The sequence below is a fragment of the Terrapene carolina genome, unplaced genomic scaffold, assembly GCF_002925995.2.
Source record: "Terrapene carolina triunguis isolate 2854851 unplaced genomic scaffold, T_m_triunguis-2.0 Scaffold120, whole genome shotgun sequence".
Taxonomy (NCBI): Eukaryota; Metazoa; Chordata; order Testudines; family Emydidae; genus Terrapene; species Terrapene triunguis.
In genome coordinates this window covers 2,349,874-2,370,360 of record NW_020664471.1, presented here as the reverse complement: position 1 = coordinate 2,370,360, position 20,487 = coordinate 2,349,874, and the positions used below count along the sequence as shown (strand labels likewise).

Genomic DNA, 20,487 nt, shown 5'->3' with positions numbered 1-20,487 from the left:
AGCATACCTCGTTGCCCAAGTGGTAACTAAGCATACCATCTTCCTGTTTCAACATTCTTAACTTGTATCCCTCCTAGAAGTTGTTTTTTTTCAAACACTGAATGCTGCTAAGTTATGAGTTTTAACAGGTTTTTTTCTTTTAAACCACAGCACTGAATGTTATTCTAAAATTGTTTTCCAAATATTCTTAAACTCCCAGTTTATCCCCCGCTGATGTTCATTGTGAAAAGTATTGCAGGTCTAATAATAATATTTGGCACTTTTGTAATTCACTGTCCAACATGTGTTTTGTGCCCTCCTGTGGTGGATTTTTAGAGGATAACTGTATAGCTACCAGCTAAGGGAGTTATAGCTTGAACTCAAGTAGTAGAAGCTCATGCTTTTAAGTCTGGATGGCTTGGGTTCAATCTTTGGTGACTAGTTATGATGGAGGTTGCTACACTTATAATCCCTTTAATCAGAGGTTCTGAATATGCTTTGTTGTAGGCAGAACTAGCCTATAGTTAAGTAACCGAAAATTTAGAATGGGAAGTGTTGAAATGTTGGGAAGCCTTATAATTTTGCCAATCTGGAAGGAACATCCCATCTGAGGGATGGGGGTGGGGAGAGAGGAGAGTGAGACAGGACCAGGAAACTGGGACAAGGAATCCAGAGCGGTAGTGGGGGGCAGTTGAAATCAGATGAGGAGCTGGGGCAGGTTAGACAGCAATAGGATAGACATAGACTGGAGGGGACGGGGAAGAAGGGTCTTTGACTACTAGAGACCACTCCGTTCTCTGAACATTTGATTCGCGGGAAGCAGGGGAGGGGGAAGAGTAGGGGGCGGAGTGTTCAGGGGAGGGGGCGGAGTTGGGGCAGGGACTTTGGAGAAGGGGCGGAGTTGGGGCGGGGAAGGGGCGGAGTTGGGGCAGGGCCGGGGGCGGAGTTGGGGCGGAGCCAGGGCCCCTTGGAGTGTCCTCTTTTTCCAGGACTGCAATATGGTAACCCTAGTTCTTTATGCCGCCTTATGAAGTTCTCGTTCTTCACTTAGTATGAACATATAGTGCTTACTACCCTGAGTAGTCCCATTGAAGCTGGTGAATTCAGCAAGAAACACTACGATCAGTAGTATGGGCATGTCTCAGGGCCTAGGAAAACAGGCTGTGTTTCAAAAAAGTGTTGGTTGTGATCAAATCTAGGTGGGAAGCTAGGAGCCAAAATTGCATGTAAAAACCATAATCAGGCATTTTATAAAATTAAAAATTATTCAAATATTGGAAGATCATCAGAGTAATTAAACTGAATTAAGTTAAAGCTAATATGCTGCTTTGAGTTACTTTGGATACTTTGTTTTGTCACGAGTAAGAGTGGTGCATAGCTGTTCTGCCCCAGGAACAGTCCAGACTTGGTTATAATTCCTTCTCTGGTTTTCTTCCTTGCTGCAATGGGGGAAAGTCATCTGCACCTCCTTTTTACCATGCAGATTACTTCTTTCCTCACGCTAGCTCAGTTCTGCTGTCTAGTGCACTGGGCATAGAGCCAAAGCTGCAAAGTATACAGTTGCACTAAGGTCTGCATAGTAACATAATCTAGTTTAAAGCAAATTATTTGCTGCATAGTTGAAATCCACACTATTGTCCTCCTGTGTTCAGATACTGGTGAACAGCCGCGTACTACTGTAGTTTGAAAATTCCATTTGATAAGCCTTGTGCGAAGGAATGTCATATTGTTCCTGACAGGCCTCCTGGAGAAATCTCATTATTATGATTATACCATGTTGGTATTCAATAAATATTGATGAATAGAGGGAGAGCCCTTAAAATCAGGAATCTTATTCTGTGCTGAGCCTGTGCTTCCTCACTTGTATCTACATTTTTCAGTGCTGAGATGATACGTGTATTTATGTGCTTGTGCGTATGTTTTATAGTTTGAAAATTTTTGATGCTTTGGTGGGAAAATTAAAGGAGGGTCACCGTCAAATCAAATTTGGCCCCAGATTTAGGTTTTACAAGATGTAAGACCAATAGAAATGGTTCCACAAATTTTAAACAAATTGAAATCATTTGGAATTGTGGATGCTCATCACCTCTGAAAATCTGACCCTTCTACTGTAACAATGTGTGTAGATTCCCTTCAGACCATGCTCTGTGGTATTGGATCATAAACCTTTGTGTTTTATTCAAACCTTTCACGCTGTTTCATCAGTACACTCCCCCCCGCCCCAGTTTTGAAGCACATATCAATCAATTCACTATGTATTCTAGGATCCCACAGACTTTGAGTGGAGCTTCTGGATGGAATGGGGAAAGGAACGTATAATATGGCTTCTGCTTGGCCATCTAATGGTATCACAGATGTCAAGGCTCTTTATGGAAAAGGTATGAATGCATGTGTTTCGCAGGATTGCACCTTATATTTTTTCAGTTAGCTATGAGACCTGGAAAACAGAACACTTGTATTACAAATTGTTGAAAAGTATATTCTAAAGAATGAAAAATTCCAACAAATTGTATCTAGGAGATATAATTATTTATGACCCAGTTCTGCCACCTTTACTCAAATGAGGAAGCAGTCCCATTTAAATCCAGAGCTTTGGAGCGGAGCCCGGAGCTGGAGCACTGAGCAGCTCCGGAGCAGTGGAGCTGCAGGTTTTTGCCTGGAGCTGGAGCGGAGCCAGAGCACAGCTCCAAAGCCCTGTTTAAATCAACGCCTCATTGTGAGTAAGGTTGAGAGAACTGGGCCTATAGTTAGGGACTTAATACTTTCCTGTGAGAATACTCGAAAATGATGTTGGATAATGAGGACTTGGATATGCACGATATTTGGGACCAAACCTGATACACATCATGCAGGTGCATGACAGCCAAAAGCAGCATGTCTCTACATGGATGGGCAATTATACCACAGACCCAGTACAGTGTAACTCTGTTCCCTCGTATGTGCTGTGGAGAAGAGATGTCCGAGGTATGTTTTTTTCCATTGGAAAATGTTGTTGTTGAAACTAAAATTTTACACTGGAAAATATTGGATTTTTTTAATGATTTTTTTTCCAAAGCAGCATTTAATCCAAACATTTTGCTTTGTTTTGAAGTGCTTATTTGAACTGAACAGTTTCTATTTGAGGAGTTTATTTCAAATAGAAACAGTTAATTTCAAATTGATATTTCAACTTAAAATGTCGTTTTAAAGTGAAATGTCAGTTCAGAATGTTTCAGGTCCAATTGACATTTAATTTAAATATTTAATTTCACAGTGTCAAAACATTTCATTTCAACACTTGCATGTGAATATTTCATTCTACAAAAATTGTCTTTTTTCTTGTGTGGTCCTGAATCAGGACAAAACCAAATATTGGACTTTTCTGGAGGATACAAATTCTGTTTTCTGACCACAGCTCAACTGGGAAGATTTTTCATCTCCCTCAATCTGCAAAGCTAACCCCTCTTAGTACCATAAACCCACATTTTCAGAACTTAGAGGGCAGGGAGGATTATAAAGCTATAAAGTGACTAAGCTATATATAAAAATGTAGCAATTTTAATGTCTAATATCTGGGACCTTCCATGGCTAGAAGTAAGAACCATTAGAAAGCTGCTTTGAAACTCTTGTTCCTATCCTATAGGAATGAGATTTCAGGCACTTTTGCAGGACTGGATACTACCTATTCTGGATCATTGACATTTTGCAGGGAAAATCCACAAATGAGGGGGGAAAGAAGGAAACATTTTTGTGGTAGGGTGATTTAAGGGGGGAAAATAGTGGCTGTATGAAGCTTCTCAGTGGTTGTGCTGGTCCTATCAATTTTTAGTGGCAGTGCAAGAAATGACCTAAGGACTGCCAAAGTTTGGAGCCAATATAATGGATTTGTTCACTCCCCGCCCCCATAATTTTATAAAGAAGACGATAAATAAGGAATATAAGTAACTGAAAACAAGGGTCAAATAATGGGAAGTGTCACGTAACCAGCCCTGCCTATAATAATTTCAGCAATGGAGTATGTAAAAATGGGGTGTCCTTTAATAAAACATATTCTTGGTTTACAGAGAGAGGAAGGGGACCAGTTTATAGTTCCTTAGCATTAATCAGAGATGAAATTACATGGAACTTTGAATCTGAAGTTGAATCATAATCATGTATCTCAGAAAAGAATAATTTAATAACCCTATTGTTCTGCTTTTATTAATCTGCTTCATTATGCAGACTGTTTGTTTTTTTTAAAGACAAAATCTAATTTCTTTCACTGCTACCTTTCTTTATAGAACACCAAACATTTGTGCTTTGGGGGCAGTGCAGACTGTGTAACACCAGGTATTTCAGCAGTTTCAGTTGAGAGGTTTTATAAAGCTCCTTTGAGTCCCGAAAGAGATTGTCTCAGGTGGGATGAAGATCTGACTGCCAGCAGTTATGGTTCATGGAATCTGTATTGGAAACACATGGGAACACTAGGCAGTCCCTGCGGAGATATTGTCATGATACTGCCTGTGACCTTGTATCACTTTTTTTTATTTCTTTGTGCTAGCTTTTTCTTAGAACTTGGGTGATCTGTAAATTGAAAATAAAGTTAGAAGCATTGATACTGCGGATGTAAGAAAAAGAAGGTGAATGTAATGAATTGGTCTTTTGAAAATGGCAGGTGAAGGGCAGGAAATGTAGTAGTAGTAATCATAATAAGAAAATGTGCTGCACAGGAATCATCACAGTTGAATAGGCCATTGATTCATCTTGTCTCTGAGAGTGCAACATGTCAAATATTTAAGAATATCTTCAGTATACTTAATTGTGTAATAATGTAAAGGGGAAATGATGTTTTGTCTCCAGCTGAGGATCAATTTCTGCCCTTAAGCATTCGGAATGATGGCCCTGGTAATTTTATCCTAGCTAGTGTAACTGCAGATGTACTTGGCTTATTCATATAAATACCACTGTGCAGGTCATCTGCAGGGACTTTTCTTCTAGGATTTTGGGAACCAGAGCAAGGTGTTACAGAAGATCTTGGGGTGTGTGGGGTACCTTAGTCATGGATCCCGCAGATTCATGGGGTTGGAAATCCTTGTGTTTCCATTAGAAGGAATAATTTTGAAAGCATATGCAAGTTTTAGTCCCTTGTTCAGTTTGTCCACAAGAGAGAGAGGATCTAACCTCGTAAATATCTAGGATGGAATGTATTTGCTAACTTGTTTGTGTAAATATGATGGATGCTAATAATGTAGAATGGAAAAGAAGCCATAAATTATAATCAAGGAATATTTGAGTAACTAATTTACAGTCACATTTGTTCTGTGATTCTAATTATTAGCCCCATGTCTTGCTGTGAATAATTCACTGGACTTTTGTGTCATGTGATTCTTTAACTGTCATGTCCTGTTCTAGAGACATGGACTTCAGTTTTCTTGTGACGCTTTGCAGGAAGAAATTATTTAAAAATTATTTAAAACAGTTGCATTAAACAGTCACACTAGTAGGAAGCTACATACTGTATTTGAGTTGAATGCTCACAGAGGAGCCAACGTTTAGATGCACTAGAAGAACATTTCTTTTACGATTTTTAAAGGGGTCTCTACTACTGTTGTGTTAAAGTGATTCTCAGTGCGACTCTCTCCATTTTTTGAGTTCAGATTTATAATGAGTAATGATATAAGCTTATGTGCATTGTTTAGATTTCAAATCATGTTAAATTATGTAAAAAGCAGCAAGAGGGTTCTTTTCACAGTTGGAATCACTTCAGTAGTTTCTTCTTAGCATGTTGTTGATGCTATTTTCAGCCTCAAACACTGCTTAAAGAAAGGCAGAGAGAGACACAGACATCCAGACAAGCAACTTCAAGAGCTTCAAAGAACTGCTGATGCAAGCTGAACATGTCAGGAGAATGTTCTCAGTCTGGATGTTTACTACACATAGTACTGTCCTTATCTTAGAAACCCTGGAACCCTCCTGAGAGACCACAGCAAAATCCATAAAACTCCTATGTTATGTTGCAGGATTTTAAACTGCCATTTCTTTTTTAAAATATATTTTTATTGCCATTAATACATGCAAATTTAATTTTTTCAATATTTTAAGGCAAATAATATGAAAAAATAAAACTTTATTATTATGATTATTATTTGTATTATGGTAACACAGAGAGACCTCGGTCAGGATGGGAGCTGTGTTGCACTAGGTGCTGTATGTGTGTGTTTATAGGTGGACGTGAACCTTGCCCTGAAGAGCTTAAGCACTGGTGCTATACCGATGTGTTTTAATATAAACCCATTCAACAATGCGCTGTGCGAGTGCACGTGCAAATTGTCTTAGAACCTTTGAAGCTGATTAAATTTTAGCTAACAAAACCAAAAGTTTCTTATTGTAGGTTTCCTGGTCTGCCAATTTCCTGTGCATTTAAATTCACAATCCTAACATACTAATACAGTGTTTTGCATTGATTGTAAACACACCGAACAGATTTAAATGCACACACATTTATGTATGTCTGCCTAGCTATCTGCATACAGAAAAGTCTATAGATAGGCACAATAGGGCATATAATAATTGTAGGTAGAAAGTGCCCTCAGTGAAGTGCTCCTGGTGATTCACAAATAAGTTAAAATACAATCCTATTGAAATAATTAAGCAAACAATTTTTGGTGTCAATAACAATGAAAAGGGGGTGTGGAGGGGAGAGCGGTCTGAATGTAATTAAAAATTAACACTGCTTTTTAGAGAGATTTAGAGTGATAATTGCTCTTCATTTAGCCGTGAGGCGTAGCAGGGATCTGTGAGGCTTGCTAGTCACGTGCCCTCCCCATTCCATAAGGACACACATCCCTCCTGTTAAAGGGGAGGATAAGGGGCAAAACTGTGAGAACATGCAGAGCTTCAAGAAAAGCCTGCTCCTTCCGTTGGATTTTCTCTGGGAGGAAAGCGCTGGGCCTAGTGGTCTGTGTTTGGACAGATCCAAGTTTGGTTCCCTAGTTTCCTAGGCTGGCAGGCCTCATAGTGGTGTTGGAACAGTTTTTATAGTGGGGGTGGTGAGAGCCATTGAAAAAAACTGTAAACTCTGTATATTATGGAAACCACTTCAAGACAGGGGCTGCTGCTGTACCCCTAGTTCCAGCACTCCTGCCTTAGTCCTTGGTGGAGGAGAAAGCAACTCTTGCTTTTCTCTAGCTGTCCCATGGCTGATGCACAGCGCAACACTCATTGGCTCCTGAAGGAGCTGTTTCCAACTCTCTTCTTTGACTATTTTTGATAGTAGCAAATGGTGGAGGCAAAGAGTTATATACAAGAATCAACCTGTTGGGTGGGAGGTGGCAGTGGCACTGCTCACCTGCACATAGCACACTATAAAACAATGAGGGGAAAGAAATGTGGGCAGGGACACCGGGGCAATTCCTCTAAGCATATAAATAGTGCCAAATGATCTTTAATGTCCATGCAGAGCAGAGAATGCTTCAGTGTTAACTTCTCATCTGAAGGGCCCTCACAGAAAAAACTGCGTGGAGCTCAAATTCTCTAACTTGAAGAAAGAAGCGATTAATCGATCCTATCAGAATTTAAACCTCTGGTTCCAGGGAGTCCTTGTATTTCACACCTGATATTTAGAGCATTAGGCATTTTTAAAACTAAAGTTATATTACTTTTTGTAATATCAGTACTGTTCTCAGGTTGGTATTTTGTGTCTATTTATTTTTGCCATTAAAAACATACGGGTTTGTTAAGGTAAATGTCATGTTTTGGGGGGATGATTAATAATTTTAACTTCTATTATTTTAAATTGAAAGTCCCCCTCTCTCCTTTTCTTCCAGTACAAACCCTGGTGTCTAATGGCATACGGGATGGTGGCCTGCTGGTTTCTATTAGGAATCAATGGCTTGGCAGTGATTTTGCTACATATAGCCATTTCATTTTCCGTGGCTCAGTTTCAGACAGCAGTCCTGACATGGCTGTGCTCACTACTTTTGTTATCAACTTTGCGCGTACCAGCCGTGGAAGAAGCAAAGGTAATTTTTTTAGTGTGATCAAAGTATGGTATTTATTTATCATGATCGTGGACAGCATTTTATTGCAAAACCCTTATCAGCAGAATCACTTTTAGTTTTGCCTAGGCAGAGGTGGGCTCAAAAGAACTTTCTAGGTGCAGTAGGTGTTGGTACAGCCTTTGACTGTAGCATCTCATTTGGAAATGTTAATAACCTTGCTGAGAACTCCCTCTAGCGGGCTGTCTCTCATATGTATTGTCATGGTGTGTTGTGGTCCTGAGTACTAAAAGATAACTAGATGCATAACAAGCTTGTTATTCTATAGAGTTTCATGTTGGTGTAAACTGAGAAGAGAACTGTGAGGCAGATAGAAGAGCCTTGTTCTCCATTGCAGCTTACTTGTTCTCTTTTAAACAATAGATGAAATCATTGAATGCAATAAACTGTATTGTATGCTCAAACTAATCTAATTTACCCACTTTCTTTAAGACCTGGCTATATTTTAATTAAAACTGCAGTCTGTGGATTTCAAAACCATTTATCTACAGCTCTGCTTGCTTTTATTATTGTCATCATTATCTTCAAATTACCTTTTTATGAAGCCTTTCCTCCCAAAGGAGTCTAAAGAGCAGCTGAATTGATGAATGAAATGAGTGGTCTTACATATGAGGAGCATCTGGATTATTTAGTCCTGAGAGAAGGTTAAAAGGCAACACAAGTGAAGTACTTAAACTAGTCAAGGATTGTTATAAAATCAAAACTGAATAGCCTTTTGGAGATCGATGAACAAGCCAGAACTAAAGGTCATACAATTAGGTGCAGGAGGGAACATATTAAAAAAGAATTGAGGACCTTTTGCAGAGAGAGTGGTGAATAGGTGGAATGGGATTCTAGTTGAGATAGTAGATTCAAATAGTAAGAATTGAGCAAAAATTGAATTACTATATGGAATTTAATAAATTAAAGAGGCATTATTCATTTTGGTGTTTGGAAGGAGCCAGGTGCCTTTTCAGGGAGTCAAGAGGGAATTTTTTCTGATCATGCTTTCCCTTTCAGATGCCATCCCACACTTGAAAAGGGACCAAGACCTGCTTCTATGCCTACATTGCACCAGTGGTTGACATAAAAAGTTAACATTTATAGTAGAGTGATTGTTTATACGTATTCAACTCTTGATGTGCATTGCCCCATGTGCCAGAGATCGCAGTCTTTGGGCAGCAGTGCCTGCTGACCAATGGCTGCACCCTTCTCCCGAGGGCATGAAACGACAGAGTAGGGCCAACTTCCTCTGTTCCTTCTAACTGCCCTTGGCTGAAAGATGAAGGAATTGCCAGTGTCCTTATTCCACAGCCTAGTTTATCTAGTTTTTCTTGTAACTCCTGGATATGGTTAATTGACAGCAGTAGTACTAGGGTTAGCTTTTCATAGGTTTTAAGTATTGTTTGCAGTTAGGTTTCATCTGGGTAACTTATAAAATAATTTTCTATCTCTGTGGCTGAACAGAATTCTCCTGGTTTCAAATATTGCCCTTTATGCGACATGGCCATTCTCCTTAATGATGGCCATTCTAAAAGTTTGTTTTGTTTAGGTGAGGGTCCAAATGCTCTATTTGTTTTTCAAATAGGCCAGAGAAGCTTGTTTGAAGCTGTTCCCATTAGATAAATCTATGAGACTGGCCTCAGATTTGGGCATTCCCTGTGCCTTTGGAGCCGTCGTCTTCAAAAAATGCACTGGCATCTACAACCACTTGGTTTTGTGCCTCTTCCACTTCTTCCACAGAGGCTCCTCTGAAATCTTATCTGACAGGAGTAGCACACACCATCATTCCTCTGGGGAACATAAAAAGTGGCCACCTTCTCAGGCACCCTCTAAGAAAAGGAGACAGAAATCTTCTCATCAAGTCTCTGCTAATGGTCATTCAAGGCATCAACATGGTCTTTTTTGACACCCTAAAGCACACTAGTACACATCCTTTGGTACTGTTGAAGGAATAGTCCCTTGTAGTTACCCACACTGATACTGCGGTACTCGATAGCATACCTCAAGATATGGATTTTTCTGTCACTCCCTCTTCCACAGTCTAATGGCTATAACGGAAATTCTTCCAGATATTTAGACTTCCTTTTAATCTGTTGCTCCTAGTTAGATCCCTTGCACAAACCCTAGACATTCCACTCTCTCTGGTGTTTACACCCTTTGAATACTTTAATTGGTTTTGCCTGTATTCAGTTTTTATTCATACGCTAGTTCCTCTAGACCAGTAGTTCTTAGCCTGGGGTGCGAGATGCCCTTTCTGGGGGTGCGAGACATGCCAGATGTTTTTAGAAGGTAAATCATCGAAAACACAAATTAAGTACAGGCACGTAAGTACAACTACTTTGTTTCATCAAACCTATGTATTTATTAACATTATACATTTTTTAACGATTACTGTAATATACAAACAAAAATATATCTAGGGTTAAGGGGTGTGAGAACATATTTTTTAGGTTTAAGGGGTGCAAGAATATATTTTGATTTTTGATAAGGGATGCGAGAACGTATTTTGAGAACCAAAGGGATGCAGGCTGCAGTAAAGGTTAAGAACCACTGCTCTAGACTCTTCATTTCTGTTGCTCTTTTCTGAATTCCCTCAAATTTGTCAACGTCTTTCTGATATTGAGGCACTCAGATCCTAATATGTTTGCATCACATCCATCAAGAGGATGATTACGTATATTACCTACCTAACTCTTTGTGTAAGAAGCCTACAGATTTTTTTGCAATGTGTAAAAATAAATAAATAAATACTTGAATGTGAACCCCTGCCTTCCACACCTCCAGTTGTTGGAATTTTTGGATTTGAGGTCTAGCTCAAAATCAGATTCAGCATGTCTGCTGCTTCTTGAAACATGGCATTATTCATGGGAAATAATGGGGGTTATCCCTTGTTATGTTGATTGGTGTTATATGACTAAAGCCCTGTGCGTCAAGATGAAATTATATGCCTTAATGTATAAAGGTTATTTTGATGGAGCATAATATATGATAAACAAGTGCTCCACTAATGCTCCAGTAAACACATCTCTACTGCAAGGGAGATGTAATCGCTCTAATTCACAATGCTGATTTTTTTCATATCCCAGAGTTGCTTAGTCAAACTTGGCAGTTTCTCTTTCATGACTGTAGGTTTCTGAATTGGAAAATGAAGCCTATTGCTCTAACAGTTGGATTTATGCCAAAACAAGGGTCGCTAACCATCCTTTAACTGACTAGCATAGACTCAGTTTTGCTATCTTCATCCTCTGCTTCCTTTCACTGGCTATATGGATTTTAAAGAAACTGTTCTTCGCTTGTGAACAGATTTATTTGTCCCATTATCCTCTCTCCAAAAGACACTTTTATTAGGACTGACAAACTCATTTCTCTTTGGTTCCAATGCATGGTGCAGCAGGACCGGATCTTATCAAATGATGATGGGGGGGGAAGGTGCAGGGCTATTAAATCCACTACAGTATAGATGTTACCATCCAAACACAGTTCACTGACATGTGGGCATTCAACAAGTCTGTTAATTACATTGAGAATTTCCTGCCCTTCGTCTCCATACATAACTCACCTTTGTGTCTCCCCTTCCCCAGTGCAGGAGAATGAAAGGAGCAGGCAGCTGCTGCCACTGAGCCACCTTCCCGCTGCTCCACTAGCCCACGTGGGCTACAGCATTCCTGCTCTGCACAGGCAGGGAGCAGCCTCTGTCTGCAGGAACCAGCAAGCCCTGCAGCGGCCTCTGTTGGGGCGGCCAGAACTGCAGTCTTGTCATAACAGCTGAGGCTATCAACAGTGTCATCTAGCAGCTCCAGCCTCAGCTTTCCCTCAGCCTGAAACCCTGATCTGCCAAGGAATTAAGTGTCAATAGTGCCTCGCCACTGCGCTGGTGCCTCCCCAGGGAGGCACACGCCATAGTTTGAGAGTCTATATTAACCGCCTTTTATTGATGATGACCTAAGGACTAGTAAAGTGCCAGTAAGAATGCTGGTTGTTTGATATTGAATCCCATCATGTTATAAACATTCTCTGTTTTGTTTTGCAGAGAGGGTGGTACGACACTGAAAATGAGTACTACTTGCTGCTCTTCACCCTGACTGTTCGCTGCCTCTACTACACTAGTTTCAGCCTTGAATACTGCTGGCATGGGTCTACCCAGAAGAGGTACCACTCATTTTTTTGGATGCTGGCGTACATGTTCTACTATCCTGTGTTCCACAATGGACCCATTATGACCTTCAATGAATTTACTAAGCAGGTAACAGCACTTTCAAGATGATACAGCTTTTGGTTTTCAATACATCTGATGTGGACTGAGGGCTAAATCCTCTGAGGTGCTGCGTACTTCCTGCAAGGTTCCCAGCACCTTCACACATTACCTTTAATGTGGGGGTTGACAGCTCTGGTCACTTTGATAAATTGGCCAGAATGGGCCTGAAAGAAGGAAGACGAAAGCTTGAAAATTAGTTGGGGGTCCTGAGCTAAAACTACATATTATTAAACACCCCCTGAACTTCAGAAGATTTTGGTTCTGGATCCAGACTTTGAAGCTCAGGCCTATATCTTGAAAATAATATCTGAAAAGCTGCTAAACAAATTGGTGACCTCTTTCCAGCTGCCAGATGTATGTATTCAAGCTGTATTAAATTAAAAGGGGAAAGAGATTGTGTGTGTGTGTGGGGAGGTGGAGGTAGGGCAGATACTTTCATCTTTTGAGAGGTGGTGTTGTTAATTAGATGAACATTTTGGATAGGCAGAGCCTCAAATTCTCTTTAATCCATTACTTCAGATGATTCTTCTGAGAATGTATTTTAAAATGAACTTTGCAGATGAGTCTGAGTTAAAAGTTTCATTTACAGTTACCTACTTGAGAAAAAATTCTCATTGATGAGATTTTCAAACAGAAAATATTCTTAATGTTAGTGGATCTTCATCTTCCCCTTTTTGGTATGGCTTGAAGTACATTGCATGCAGGAAAGAGGGGAGCACTAAGAACACAAGCTTGGGTATTACCTGGTTACACACCAGCCATAGAATAATACTGAATTCACAAAAAACTAGTAATTAAAAACTGAGTATCTATTTCATTGATTGAGTGACAGATTGAAGGAAAATGTCCAAATAGGTCTAAAAATCTAGTGATTGGGGTAAAGACGGGCTGATTTAAACTCGGAGCCTTAGTTTTCCACATATATTTTTTATTATCTTCTGAATGAGACTGTCATGGCTTGGAGATGTGAATATTTTAGTTCCTTTTTGAAATAGATACATATTTTTTCAATCAACTAGATACCTTAGAAAACCCACAGTGGAAACATAGTAGTTTTCATTCATGCATGTGGTGATTTCAGTGCCCAGTGTCCATAACTGAGTCTAATATAAAATTTTCTCCTTCCTGGCTGTTGTAAGGGACTTCTATTTCCATGTGGTCTTTAGAAAAACAAAGTAATTTAGTTGCTTTAAACAATACATCTGGATCTGAATTTGACAACATCAAGGTATACAACAATGGCATAGAGACAGGTCAGTTTTGAGGATGTCAGTGAGGGAACTTTTGACAACAGTTCATAGATATCATTTCATTGTGGGTATCACAGGCGATACACCTTATTCAAATGAAAAATCACCAGAAAATGAATAAATTGCTCTTTATCATTTTCAGTTTTTCTTGCATGATAACAGCTCCATCCATCCCCATTGTGTTTCTAACATGCCCATCATCATAGTATCTAAGTGCTGAACAAAAATACAGCCCTACTGTCTTCCACACAAAGATGGGAATTCCAATATTGTTATTTTCCTGAACAGCATATAAAAGTGTAAGAGATATTTTGATGCTTGGACTCAGTTCAAGCTTATACACTGAACAAAGCCAAGTTGAAAGTCAGCTAGAAAATTATACGTAAATAAGAATGAAAGAATTTTCAGTATTAGTCCCCAGAAAATTTGTGATTCTTATCCTGAACCAGATGTTTAAGTTTTGTAAAGCCAAAATTACAGGAAAGTCTTGGAGGTGCCAGATTTGGGGGTCTTAAGATAGAGAATATTCTTAATGTAGTCATGTTATCTGGGCACTCTACCATATGTAGCATATGAAAAATGATAAGAAAAGGTAAACCCTGCCCACCATCCCACACAGGTGCAGTGGAAACAGAAATTATAGGGTCATCATGTGTATATGAGTGATAAAATATTCCTTCAGCTGTTTGCAAATCCTTCATTTTGTTGCATTGAATGTGTCATAGCTGGCAATTGATGAGTATTCATTGGACCACATTTTCCCCTGATGCTGATTTGAAAGCTGCTGATAAATAGTTTAAACAACTATTTCCAAACTTTTGAAAGCTGAGACCCTCTTTTAAAAAAAATTAACCCAATCATGTGCCTGAAACATTGCCCTGTGTTGTTAAAGGTCATTTCACCTTAATTTATACATCTCCTACATCTCCTTGGCTAGTCTTTTATGCCCCCCCTCTCCCAGGGGACTCTGCTGTAATTCTTCATGATACGATTCTTTCTCTCCTTTCTTATGCTTTGATGAGCAGTGAAATAACTAACAATGTTGACATGTAAATGATCATCATTGGGATATCAGTTACTATCCATTCAAATAAATGGTACAGTTTAAACCTCAGAGCTGCTGTTTTAGGTGCTCTACAAATTCATGCAGATGTCTCTGCATTGATTACACTTGTTTCACAGTTTGAAGCTTTTCTTTGAAACCATAACAGGTAAAGGCTAATTTTTAATTAAAATGAAAGCTGAGACTCTGGAGAACAATTGAACATCTAGTTTGGCTAATCATTCACACCTGTCACTTTGGGAAATGCAGGACATTGCTACCTGGACTTGAATAGTAACAGGACAGAGACTTTCACCTCTAGGCAACCACTTCAGATAAAAGCCTAGATTGATAGTAAGCAAAAGTCATTAGTTGGCTCAGTGGTGTCCTTTGACTCTCTGGTAGCTTACATGAAATGAGTGGATGACCTCAGTCCAGTTCTCTGAATGGCCAGGAGCCCACACCACAGAAATCGTCACCACTGTTGGCACCAATTGGTATCCTAGTTAAGTCTCAGTAGAAATGGCATGAAGGCAGTAGTACTCTCACAGCCTGGCAATATCAAGTCACATTGGTGATATGGCCTGGGTGAGCTTACACTTTTGCTGTGCGTGCGCATGCTGTGTCTGATCTCCTGATAGGCATAGACTTCAGTTTTCAGTGCTATCAATCAGCCCCTTTAATAAACACTATATTCGTTGGAACCATTGCAAATAAACATTTCTACCTGAGGCACTTGGTGTGTAGGTGTACTGTGAGGGACTGATAATTTCAAGGTACAAGGCATGTGCAATAGTAGCACAGACATACCAGCTGGTCACAAAATACAGCAATGAGATATGCTTTGCAGTTAAAATTTTATAGAAGTCAAGATACTTACAGTGTATGGGTATTGCATCAATGAAAAGCCAACTTGTGACACACCAGGATAGTGAACAGAGGCAAGAACATGGTCTAGCATAGATATAGTTCTGAATATGTAATTGCTGTGCAGCTCAAAGGAAGACAAGATAATAAAATAGCCTCTACCACCAATAGAGTAGATGGAACCTCAAAGCAGCATGTACTCTCAGAAAACTAATTTAGTCCTGTGTGGAATGTTTAATGCTTGGTTTGAAAGAAAATGCTAGGGATTGCCTCTGTGTTCTTGTAACTCCATAACTGTAAGCAACATGCATGGATCTGTCCAAGTGAGTGCCATTGTAACCAGCTAGACACTAACCCCACGCTTTACTTAGGGATGTGGTTAACTTTTGGTGACTGGCTTGTACTTCTGATAGTGTCTCTCTGTCTCCGTCCTCCACCGCCCACCTGGCTAAAATGAATTTTATCATGTTAGAGTGAACATGGGCAGGCTCAGTGACAGGAAGAGATATGCTTATCACCTGGTGCAGTGGAGAAAAAGATTCCCTTACTAAAGAGATACATGATGAAAATACAGTTAACAAAAGTAGAATACGCTACACTTTTAAGAATTAGTAGAAGTGAACTATATTTGTCTATAGCGAAATCTGTACATGGGCTAGCCAGCATGAGCTAGCTTGAATCCAGCTAGTGCAGGTAATGATAGCAGTGAAGACAGTGCTGCACAGCCTTCAGAGCAGGCTCGCGAGAAAAGGATGTACCCAGGGTCCATGCCAGCCTTGTACTACCCACACTGACGCCCGCGCTGTGGTGTCTTCGCTGCTATTGTTATTTGCGCTAGTTGGGTTCAAGCTAGCATGGGTAGGCTAGCCTTGTGCACAGCTTTGTTTTCTTTTCTGTGCGTATGTCCAACATTTGGACACTCATTTTCCATTAGAATGAATAGGAATCCGGTGTCCAGTTCCCCTTTGTGGCTTTGAATAGAAAAATCAACACACACACTGATACTGCATTGAACCGTGACTGACAGAAGTGCCAGAGGAATTAAAGGGGCCGAGTCAAGTGATTTTTCAGTACTTTGAAGAAACTTGGTCTCTTCAAAGTACTCACTGCCAGTGAGATGTCATTAAGGGAGATGAGTCAGAAGAGCAATAGCATCTGGAAAGCTCATTGAAAGATGTAACAATTTATCAGGTAATTTTCTAGACTTCACTAAGAACAAGCCAATCAATTGTGCCTCTATAAAGCCCTTTTCAGGAGAAGAACAAAACTGGTGGGGAGAAAATTCAAATGAATACAGTATTTACCTTTTACCATTAGCTTAGATGAAGACTGAAGAAATATTTCCTTATTATATATCATTTTATAGCTCCAAAAGCATGCTAATCGCTTCAAAGAAAACATCGCTGCCACAAACAGACCTAAATTTTAGGCATGAGACAATGAGTCGGGGAGAGACAAACAGTAAAGGAGGATGCTGGTTACTGTAATATGATCGCATTTGAAGTATGCATATGCATATCTTGGTGGTTCTGCAAGATTTGACTTTTAAACAAAATTTAAAAAGGAAGATAAGGTTATTAAATAATTCATATTATTGACTCCCTTGCAGGTGTTGCAGAAGAAGTGCATTTGTTGGAGTGACTTAAATGAGGAGAGGGTAGTGACTTGGCAGAATATAGAGGGGCGTCTGAATGATAATTAATTAGCAATTTTCAATAGCTCTATCCGGGTGCATGAGGTATGAAGTATGTTTATTGCTTTTATCATAAAAAAGAAGAATTGCAGAAACTCTTTATTAATCTTGGGAGTGAGAAGAATGTTGCTGTTTAACATGCTGGAAAACGGAGTTGCAGAAAATGAAAAATAGCAAAACTATTCTATGGCAAAGAGCTTTCAGTAATAATGCTTTTACTTCGTTATAATTGCTTTGCAAAAATGGGATAGTTTGACCTTTTATTAATAGTAGCCTGCGTCTGGCAGCTGTGCCACAGAACCATCCAAGATCGCTTAATCAAGGCCATCCCTCTACTTGTGGGGAAGGTTGACGTGAACTCCACTATCCCTAAAATGGACAGTCAACTGTGACCAGACATCATCATTACTAATGAGGTACAGAAGAGGATCCTCATGGTGGATGTCACAGTTCCTTTTGAGAACAGGACTGTGGCCTTCTGTGACGCCCAAGCTCAAAAAAAGAAAAGAAAAAAAAATACACCTCCCCCCTCCCGGCCAGTGCCCTGAGAGCTGGGGGTTACAAGGTTCAAATATATGCACTGATCGTTGGAGCCGTGGGCACATGGGATCCCAGTAAAGAGTGAGCATTATGAGAATGTGGAATCAGTCAGCGCTATGCCCCGCTGATGCAGCAACTCATGGTGTTGGACCATCAAGTGGTCAAGGGACATTTATTTAGAATATATCATGAGACAATGGCAATGCCAGGAGAAATGAGCTAGAGTGCCAATGAGAAGCAAAAACAGGAACGTAGCTGAGATATTTTTTTAATAGATCGTATTTATTTAGGGATAACGTACCCTAAATTCTCAATTACCGAGGGGCAATTTACATTTATTGTTACATTATTTATTTTTCACAAGTTATTTCTAGTATAACTTTCCATGGATACGGATATTTAAACTGTACTGTTAAATTTATTACCCTAATTTGGGATATTGCAGATTATGTATTATGTGCATTTTATGACTTTTTATACCAAACATGCTATCTTTGGATAACTTAAGCATTACACATGGGTGAATAGAAACTTTTTTATTAATCTGTGCTGTAGATAACTTTAACATAAACTTTAATAAAATGTTTAATTTTTGTATTACGGTAGTGCCCAGAGGCCCCAACCAATAATTATAGGCCCTATTATGCCAGGTACTGTACAAACACGTGCAAAGACATGGCAGTTTCTGTAGGTCAAAAATGTCAACCAGCCCCTACAAATTTACCTGCAGAATTTGTGGGTGTTATGTACGCAAATACATGCAGCCCATAGTAGAACCTAACTTCCCAATTTGTACATGTAAACACCCATATTTGCATACATTTGTGGAGGCCAGTTGAAACCTTGATCCTTCCACCCAAAATTTCAGAGGGTCTGTCTTTTGTACAGTATGCAAAATATTCATGTGCAAACCTGATTTAGGTATGTAAATGTTCGTTGGCTTCTGTAAGTAGCTTTCTGCATGCACAAACAGATGCATGTGAAAATGTATCAGGTTCACAAAAGGGAGGGATTTGAAAATTAAAGCTCAACATCTGTAGTGTTCTTTGGTTTGCATGCTGTATTGTGTATGAATCTGGAAGGCAGTGCTGGTTTCCCACTAAACAGTAGATTACCGTATATTCTAGCCTACTTCAGGGAGAAGGTGGAATGAGACTTAGGGCTAGTCTACACTTACCGGGTAGTTCGACGGCTGGGGATCGAAGTTCCGGGTTCGATTTATCGCGTCTGGTCTGGACGCGATAAATCGAACCAGGAAGTGCTCGCCGTCGACTGCGGTACTCCAGCTCAACGAGAGGAGTACCGCGGAGTCGACGGGGAGCCTGCCTGCCGCGTGTGGACCGCGTCTGAACCGCGGTAAGTTCGAAGTAAGGTATGTCGAATTCAGCTACGTTATTCACGTAGCTGAATTTGCGTACCTTACTTCGACTTCGGGGGTAAGTGTAGACCAAGCCTAAGTATATGAATGCGTTTAATACAGTTAATGTCCTAGAATTTGGTGGGCATTCTGGGAAACATGCCAACTACAAAATTTAAATCTTCCCCCATATGACTTAAACTTGTGAGACCAGCACTTGCTCAGCAGATCACCATAGCTCTTGCTGACCGTGGCAATGTTACAGGAGTAAAGCATTTAGTGTGACAAATTGTTTTTGAGCAATAAATCCAGTATATTAGGTACAAACAGGAGAGTTTCAACATCACACAGTGTTACTTTTTCTCTTCCCCTTTCTTGTCTTCAACAAATATTTACCACTACCACAGCCACTATGTGGAAAATGTTGTAGTTCCCGTTGGCTTTTCCCAGCATCTAAGGATATTGATAGATACAGGATGATTATAATTTGTCTCTCACATCTGGACTCTCTTAAGGTTATAGTGCCTGGGAACAACTAATAGTGTTTGTCTCTTCCTCCAGTCGTTGCTTCTGCTAAGGCTGTAGTAGCCTCTGAGGCTCGCGCCTGCCTGCCTGCTTTGTGGACCCCTTGGTCAGTCTCAGCAAATCAGTCTCAGTCTCCTCCACCCTTCTGCAGCAGAACCACACTTGTTCTCTTGGTTCAGGGCCCTTCAAGTTATGTGGAGTGTATGTGAGTGTGTGTGTGCACGGATGCATGGGTACAGGGGGATCCACCAACAATCACAGCAGGCTTTGCAGTTGGAAGAAGTAGCATCAGCATCCAAGAGCAATATCTTGGGTAAACTACGGAGAGATGCAGATTACATTTAAATAATGCCTCCAGAACTTAAAATTCATTCCGAACGTGGGGTGTGTGTGTGTAAGTATACGTACATAACATATTAAATGAATTATACACACAATGTATACATAATATAAAATATATATGAATGCTTATATGAATCACTTGATGGTTTAAATGCAGCCACCTCTGGCATATACCATGATTGTTCTTTGACAATGCCTGACCCTATTACACAGCATATTAAGGCATACCTTAATCTCTAAAGACAGTGTCAGGGCCCATAGAGTTTAGGTCTCTGAGCCTATTTATAAAGCTCATTGAAGTCAATTGAGAGACTCCCATTACCTTTGGTGGGCTTTGGATCAGGCTTTCTATGGGAGATCACCTTGAATAAAAAACCTACATTTTTATTACTAGATGTTCTCAGGCATTGAAAAATCTACGTTAAGACCCCTGCCTAGTTTTCTTATTACAATGTTTTTTCCTTAAAGTGGGTGACCTGGTAGGTTATTTCTTCCTCTACAAAGGCTATTTAACTAAATGTTTCAAAAATACTTAATGCCTTTTTATGACAACAACAAAATATTGTACAGCTACTCAAAACCCACCCCTAAAGGTGAACCGAAAGAAACTAAGGAGAATAGTAAATTTCTTGTCTATTAA

General features: G+C 39.8%; 1 protein-coding gene across 4 annotated transcripts in view; it reads left to right on the top strand.

Moving 5' to 3' along the window:
• HHAT (hedgehog acyltransferase) overlaps nt 1–20,487 on the top strand; it is a 347,015-nt gene that overhangs the window by 35,236 nt on the left and 291,292 nt on the right. For 3 of the 4 annotated variants that reach the window (XM_026652557.1, XM_026652553.1, XM_026652554.1), the window contains 3 exons: nt 2,244–2,357; nt 7,764–7,958; nt 12,007–12,219. In XM_026652557.1, the coding sequence (XP_026508342.1) occupies nt 2,244–2,357; nt 7,764–7,958; nt 12,007–12,219 (522 nt within the window). The remainder of the gene's footprint in view (nt 1–2,243; nt 2,358–7,763; nt 7,959–12,006; nt 12,220–20,487) is intronic. The other variant, XM_026652556.1, reaches the window with a different exon arrangement.